At 36.9% G+C, this 8,086-nt stretch overlaps 1 protein-coding gene across 1 annotated transcript in view; it reads right to left on the minus strand.

Moving 5' to 3' along the window:
* C5 (complement C5) overlaps positions 1-5,685 on the minus strand; it is an 88,829-nt gene extending 83,144 nt beyond the window's left edge. Inside the window, exons 1-2 of the mRNA XM_043565226.1 lie at positions 5,581-5,685; positions 1,534-1,726 (exon numbers count right to left, since the gene is read on the minus strand). Coding sequence (XP_043421161.1) covers positions 1,534-1,726; positions 5,581-5,645 — 258 coding nt within the window. The 5' untranslated portion in view covers positions 5,646-5,685. The remainder of the gene's footprint in view (positions 1-1,533; positions 1,727-5,580) is intronic.
* Between the last annotated feature and the right edge of the window lie 2,401 nt (positions 5,686-8,086).

An 8,086-nucleotide genomic window follows, 5' to 3' on the forward strand; every position in this document is an offset into this window, starting at 1 on the left:
TCAGTCAGTTAAGCATCCAACTCTGTTTTGGCTCAGGTCATTATCTCATGGTTTGTGAGTTCAAGCCCCACATTGAGTTCCGTGCTGACAGTGCGGAGCCTGCTTGAGATTCTCTCTTTCCCTCTCTCTCTGTCCCTCCCCCTCGCACTCTCTCTGTCTCTCTGTCTCTCAAAAATAAATAAATAAACTTAAAAAATTTTATAATGGATAAAATGTTCTGGAGGACTCTCAGTGCTGACTTCTTATTGTTTATAATATAATAAAAATTTATTTTTATTACAATGTTACTTAAATATGTAAAACCTCAGACCAGCGTAATCTTCTTATGCTTCTGAGTTTTATGTAATTATAAAACCAAAACAGATTTATGAAATAAATTCAAAATACTGAAAATCAATATAATTCTCATCTTAAGCTCTTTTGTTTTTTATTTTTATTAAAAAAAATTTTTTTTCAACGTTTATTTATTTTTGGGACAGAGAGAGACAGAGCATGAACAGGGGAGGGGCAGAGAGAGAGGGAGACACAGAATCGGAAACAGGCTCCAGGCTCTGAGCCATCAGCCCAGAGCCTGACGTGGGGCTTGAACTCACGGACCGCGAGATCGTGACCTGGCTGAAGTCAGACGCTTAACCGACTGCGCCACTCAGGCGCCCCTATTTTTATTTTTTTTTAATTTTATTATTTTTAAGTAATCTCCACACCCAGTGTGGGGCTTGAACTCATAACCCCGAGATCACAAGTGCACAATCTACCGACCGAGCCAGCCAGGCACCCCTCTAATCTTAAGCTCTTTTAAAATTTCAAATATAAATTATTTTTTAAGGAGGTCATTTTAAAGAAACACTGGTCTAAATGAGCTTCAGATCCCCTTCCACGTCTAGTTGTCTTTGATTTTCTGGTTGTTTACTTTGAATCTATATCAGAATTTAAAACAGCATTTTGAGCAGGAAGTAATTTTTAGTGAGAATTTTAAATAAGAAATGGCTGCAAACACTACTCTAACCAAGGTACACTACAATATCTTCATAGAAGGAAAAGTTATTTGATCCAGAATGATACAGTTTGTCAATGGGAGCTGTTCACTCAGGTAACCAATAATTTTATTAGTTTGGGAAGCTATAATTGCAGAATATTGGAGTTCAAGCTAACAAATGTTCTATAGCATCGTTGGGGTTTTGTAGGCGGTGCATTACAGATCAAGATGCATATTCATATTTTTCAATTTGTTTGTAATGGTAATTTTCACAGTTAGCTAGTATTTTCACTTCATTTCCAAATATTTTTGCATTAGTACAATTTTACTTTTCAATACGATCATTACTATTTACATACATTGCTCAAAAAGCAGATACAACTCTTCTATTTAGAGTTTTCTGTTTCATCCGTATTATCAGGGGTGACTGACATCATTTAATAATTACACAGTGGTGAGTGATAATAAATGGCCAAATCTCTACAACATTCAAAGTTGGTACACATTTTGTTGAGAATATTCTGTATGTATAAAGAAAATGAAGAATAAATACATACTGTTAAGACTGCAGAGTTTTGGAATTTGTTCTCCATGGATAAAGTAACATAGCCTGAAGAGTAACTAAATTTTTTATCAGGATAACTTTTAAGAGAGATTGTTGCATCAAATGCTTCGGTGTATCCATAAACTTGAATTACAATATTTTCAGATGCTCCAACACGGAATATTTTTGGCGCTGAAATGACATACCTGTTGAAACAGGACAAAAAAAGGGCCGTTATCTTTAGGTGATTGCATTTCGTCGTGTTTCTTATTTTTTCATCTCACTTGAGAAATTCAAATAGGCACATTTTCTCAAAAGTGGTATTTTTAAATCAAAGTTTATTAGTGATCTATGATAATTTCGGCCTGGCTTCCAAGAAGAAGAAGCTTGGAATTAAGACTTGAGAAACAGAGCTGGAGATTTAGTTAGCATTTAGAAAGTTACTAATAACACTTTCCCTGAGCCGCCGCAGCAAAGAGAGACTCTGAATGCTGTTGACTGGAATATGTACCTAGGGTCAATATATTTACTGAATGAAGAAGAAGGCGACAAAGGCACCAGGGATTGAATTCCAGTCTGTCATCTACTGGTTGAGTGACCATGGTAAAGTCACAAACCCTTTCTAAGACCAAAATAATTTACCTGTGAAAATATCACCTTCTTTACCAGCTTGCAGTAAGGACTAAATGAGAATATGTATATGAAAACACCTAGCGTGCTTAGTACTTGATAAATGTTAAGTTTCCTTAATTTGACTAAAATGAGTTAAAAGCTATTCCCAGTATTGTTTTTCACATGGTTTATACAAGAATGCAAATGATTCTATATAGGTTTTTGAAATAAATTTTTTAAATGTGTGTATTTTCATTGGTTTATTATAAGAACACTTACAAATATAAACTCTTAGTTATATTTCATGAAAGTGGCTAATTTGGATAGTGAGAGCCATATGTGTGATTACACAGGAAAAGAAAAGTGTGCTCCAACCCAAAAGGTCACAGTGACGGACTAATTCAAGTGGCCGAACAGGCCTGGAGGCCACCTGCCACGGCACCTGGCAGAATTATTGCGGGCCCCTGTCAACAATATGACGTTTAAAAAGTCAGGAAGTCTTTGGTAACAAATGAAATTAATTTGGAAACAATTAAGTCCTTTTAAAGCATCTGGCAGCAAATTGTAAACGAGGGAAAAGATCTCCAGATTTCCAACCGTCATCTGAATTCCTCAAATGCTTACCCAGGAAGAGGAGGAAATGAGAAAAGTTTAGTTTTGCTGATAATAAGATACATTTCCTGAAATCTGTGTTAGGTACTGTTTTAACAACTAGATAGATAGATAGGTAGATAGATATACTCACTTGGTGCTACAACCACTCTGTGAGGAAGATCTTATTATTACTCCCATTTTACAGATGAAGAAACTGATAATTTACTTGCCGAAGGTCACACAGTTAAGTTACAGAATTAGGAATTGAACCCAAGCAGCCCGTTTCCTGGGTTAACAATTTCAATTGCTATACTAAACTAGATAGCAAGAGTCATGCAATCTGAAAAATCTAGAAAAATACGCTATTTTAATTTCAGCATTCTCGTAAGTTTTATCTTTTTCAGTTTAATATTGTTTTAATTTTGAATTGTCCATGTGGTGGTGATAAAACATAAAGTATTCAGTATTTAGAAGTCCCTAAAAGATGGCTTTGGAATCACCCTTCATACAGATTCTGGTCTTTATTGGCTTATCAGTACCACAATCTATTTACATAAAAAAATCATTCTTAAAAAAATATATCCTACTTTTCTTATTTTCTTTCAACAGTTTAAGAGGGTCAGGCCAGGGACGCCTGGGTGGCTCAATTGGTTAAGTGTCTGGCTCTTGGTTTTGGCCCAGGTCATGATCTCATGGTTTGTGAGTTTGAGCACCACATTGGACTCTCCACTGACAGTGGAGAGCCTGCTTGGGATTCTCTCTTCCCCTGCCGCTATCCCACTTGCTCTCTCTGTCTCTCTCAAAATAAATAAATCAATTAAAAATATTTTAAAAAGAAAAGAAGATCAGGCCACTGAGCTTGCAGAGAGGCAAAAATATGACTTTGGCCTCTACCTGGAATACTCTTTCCCCAGATATTTGCATAATTTGCTTCCTCTCACTTTCTACAACTTTGGGGTAAGGCCCCATCATTTCTTTATCCTCTGACTCTATTTTTTCTTCCTTGTACTGATAGCCACCTAATATTATTCATTCATTCATTGGTTCATTCATCCACCCATCATTTGCTTCTCCCACTAGAATGCAAGCTTTATACCACCTATTACATCCCCAGTGCCTATCACATGGTAGGTGCTCAATAAATTTTGTTGAATCAAGCAGTCAAATTAATTATATTGTTCGCTATGCTGTAAACAGCACACTGTCATTTTTTCAGAGAAAGAAAGGAGATGCTTATTAAGGGCCAGTACGATGTAGTAGAAAGAATTCAGAATCATGAGACCCAGGTTCTAGTCCTAATTCTACTACTAATTTGAAGTCACTTAATCTCAATCTTCCTGAACTTTTGCCACTTGCCTCTCAAAAGCGAGTATATAAAAACTACTGAGGGAAGGGGGTAAGACTGTGGCCATGTGAGAAAATCAGATAGGGGTGGGAGAGTGTTGTAAATTTATGACATCCTGAGTATACATTTATATTTATATTTTCTTTTCTTTTTTTTTTAAACTTTTTTAACGTTTATTTATTTTGGGGACAGAGAGAGACAGAGCATGAACGGGGGAGGGGCAGAGAGAGAGGGAGACACAGAATCGGAAACAGGCTCCAGGCTCTGAGCCATCAGCCCAGAGCCCGACGCGGGGCTCGAACTCACGGACTGCGAGATCGTGACCTGGCTGAAGTCGGACGCTTAACCGACTGCGCCACCCAGGCGCCCCTATATTTATATTTTCAGTATTTATGTATACATTTACGACAAAATGAAAAAAAGGAAAAAGCAAACCAAAGTGGAAAAAAAAAAAGAATCCTTAATACAAGCCCTGCTTTTGTCTCCCTCAAGCAGCATGATCTTTGGCAAGTCACTTTCCCCTCTGTCTGGGTTTAGCCTTATATGTGAAATAAGTAGGTTCAATTAGATACTTTCCAGTTCCTTTTCGGTACTAAAATGCTATTTCTAGATACAAAATCATTTATTTATTTATTTAGAGGGAGTGAGAGTGAGCACGAGCGGGAGAGGGACAGAGAGGGAGACAGAATCCCAAGCAGGTTCCACGCTGTCAGTGCAGAGCCTGACCCATAACCTGAGTTGAAATCAAGAGTTGGATGCTTCACTGAGCCACCCAGGTGCCCCCAAAATCAGTATTTTTTTTAACATTTATTTATTTTTGAGTGGCAGAGTGAGACAGAGCATGAGCAGGGGAGGGGAAAAAAGAGAGGGGGACACAGAATCTGAGGCAGGCTCCAGGCTCTGAGCTGTCAGCACAGAGCCCGACGTGGGGCTTGAACGCATGAACCTCGAGATCGTGACCTGAGCCGAAGTCAGATGCTTTACTGAATGAGTCCCCCAGGCGCCCCCAAGCCAGTATTTTTTAAGAAATACTTTAAAATGCACAATATTTCTATAACACCAAAATTTGTGAAGAATTAATTCATAAATTTAGAAACAGTTACAATAGGTTTTCAAATCACAGCATTAGAATTGACCTCAAAGTAACATGTGCTTTACTATGTACAATAAGTACATGGAATATACAAAGAAAATTATGAACCAAATAGAAATAAGCAATCAATGGCAAGAAAGTTTATTATCTTGAGTTTATTTTCTGCTCTTCTGAAGAGGAATTCAAACAATCACTTATGTAGATTTTTATAAATAAGAATCCCATAAAGCTGCTGTGTTGTAAGCCACTCCTCAAATCAAAATGCTTCCATGACTTTCTCATTCAGAGGTGAGACTATTCACCAGGTGCTCTAGGAAGTAGAAAGTTATTTTCAAATTAGCACCATCTACTGAATTTATTTTTCACTCATCACAACTAAGATGCATTGATAAATGAAGATGGGTTCTTTTACTTACGTTTGTTCCTGTCCCCAACTTTTACCCAGGAAGATTAAAAAAACAAGTATGCCCCAAAGGCCCATGGCTGGAGGTATCAGTAAACCATGGATATAACCTTTTTGAAGCTACTCTCCTTTTAAATAAACTGAGATTGAAGAATTTGGGTACATTAGTTTACTGGTTAATTATTAATGTCAGAAAGAGGGACTTTTAAGTCGGAAAACTAAAATCAGAACTGAAAAACACCCTTTAATGCCCAGATGCCGAGGTAGGAGATCTTTTAGAAAGGGATTTACACCTAGAGATTTATTTTGATTAATACAAATAAGGAGATTCTAACATGGGAATTTGACAGTAGAATGAATGGCTCAAAGCTAGAAGCCAGTAGATCTCTTTGCCTTTGGCCTTATCCCTTTTAACCAGGACACCTGCTCTGAAGTTGTATCAATCTGTGAGCATGCCTCTGATAAATCTATATGCTCTGATACTGACAGAGACCCACCAGGATTCAATTTCAAAATGAGAAGATTTTAGGATAGGTCTGGTTTAGACAAGGCTCATGAAGTAATCTTTCTAGAGAAATCCTGAGTGGTCGTGTCATTGGCACTGGAAATGGCCTAAGGATAAGACAGATCTTCAGAGAAGCTCTATGGAATTGTTCCTTGGTCTGTCCCAGTCTACAGAAGACGCTGAACATTAGGTAGAGGAAAGATTGTGATAGGCAATGAAAATGCCATGCTGAGGACACTGGCAATGTTTTCTAGGAAATAACCCATCAAATACTTTTCTATTTAGCAGGGAATGGATATCCTCCAATATCTATTAATTCATATGACACAAATTCCAAATTTGCATTCATTCAGATGCAGAATATCTTTTTTAAAAATAAACTCATGTTTATACCTTTCAATGAAGATTTTAATAATTTTAATAGAAGACCTGAAGAAAAAAAAAGCTTCCTATAACAAACAAGTCTATTAACTTAGAATGAAATAAAATTTTATCTTTGAGATTTGTATGTTTTATGTTTGCTAGAAAAAAATTTATGTACAATCTTCCTTATATTTGTACTCATCTACCTTAGTACCTAATAGGTACTTTATTCTAAAGTAACAGAACCAATTTCTCTAGACATTTTTTAATTATTCAGATGTTTTAGGGTCACATTGGCATTCATTGCTTTGAATAAATAAGGTTTTAACCTTACCAACATTTTAGTACTAAACTCATTAGAAAAATGTCACACAAAAGAGAATTTGATATACAAATTTCACTAAAGATATTTCTTGCATGTTATTGAGGTGATAAAAAAAATCTTCCATGATTGTCTGACAATCTAGTACATTTATTTCAAAAGGGAATCTGTGAAATGATTAAACTGGGTTACGAAAGATGGGTCAAGTTAAAACAAACAAAGTCCTTTTGCCATCATTTTCGGGAAAAGATACTTAGGAGAAAGCAAGAATACTCAAATCATCGTAGATATCTGTGTTTTAAGCCCAAGGAAGTTTGCTTGTATTATAGAATCAATAGTGATAAATGATATTTGCAAACATTTGCAAGCATTTCCAAACATATTGGCATATTTCTGTGAAAGAAAACACTTTTTATTTTTTTTTTAATTTAAAAAAAAATTTTTTTTAACCTTTATTTTTGAGACAGAGAGAGACAGAGCACGAACGGGGGAGGGTCAGAGAGAGGGAGACACAGAATCCGAAGCAGGCTCCAGGCTCTGAGCTGTCAGCACAGAGCCCGACGCGGGGCTCGAGCCCACAGACCGCAAGATCATGACCTGAGCTGAAGTCAGACGCTTAACTGACTGAGCCACCCAGGCACCCCGAAAACACTTTTTAAAATAATGGATCTCAGAGGTCCCCACTAAAACCAAAATTCAATTCATAGATTTTCAAGTGTGTTTGAAACTTTTTAACTGCCTTTTAAACATGGCTCAGAGGTGGATTCTTCTTCACAATGTTGACTTTCAGGGGTAGTTTTTAGCTTTTATACAAATATGCAACTCTAAAAGAGGAGAATCCAAGTCTGGCAGAAACTTTGCTGGTCATCTGGCCTTCCTGCTAATGCCATGTTGATTCTACCCTCAGGACAGAGCCCACATGACTTCACTTAGTTCACAAGGCCCCTCCTGATCTGGATTCTACTTGATTCTTCAGCCTCAATGTTGCCCTTCTTCACTCCAGTCAAATAGCGTAATTCCTTATTATTATTCTCGGAAGTCACCATGATATGAAGGTGTTCCTACCACCTAAATAGTCAGCCCAATACTATCACCATTATTCTTAACTTATTTATATCCTCAAGTTGGTGTGTCATCAGAAATATGGGATATATATGGGTTAGTGCTACCAGCACTGAAGAATGCAGCCCACTCAGTCTATTTATAACAGCCGCGTGAGAGGGAATATTGGGGTACAAACTACAACTAATTGGGAACCTCATATATAAATATCCCTCCCTTAGTCACTTGTCTTCCTATATATTTAAATGGATTTTTAAAAGTTTATTT

Source organism: Prionailurus bengalensis, chromosome D4 (assembly GCF_016509475.1).
Source record: "Prionailurus bengalensis isolate Pbe53 chromosome D4, Fcat_Pben_1.1_paternal_pri, whole genome shotgun sequence".
NCBI lineage: Eukaryota > Metazoa > Chordata > Mammalia > Carnivora > Felidae > Prionailurus > Prionailurus bengalensis.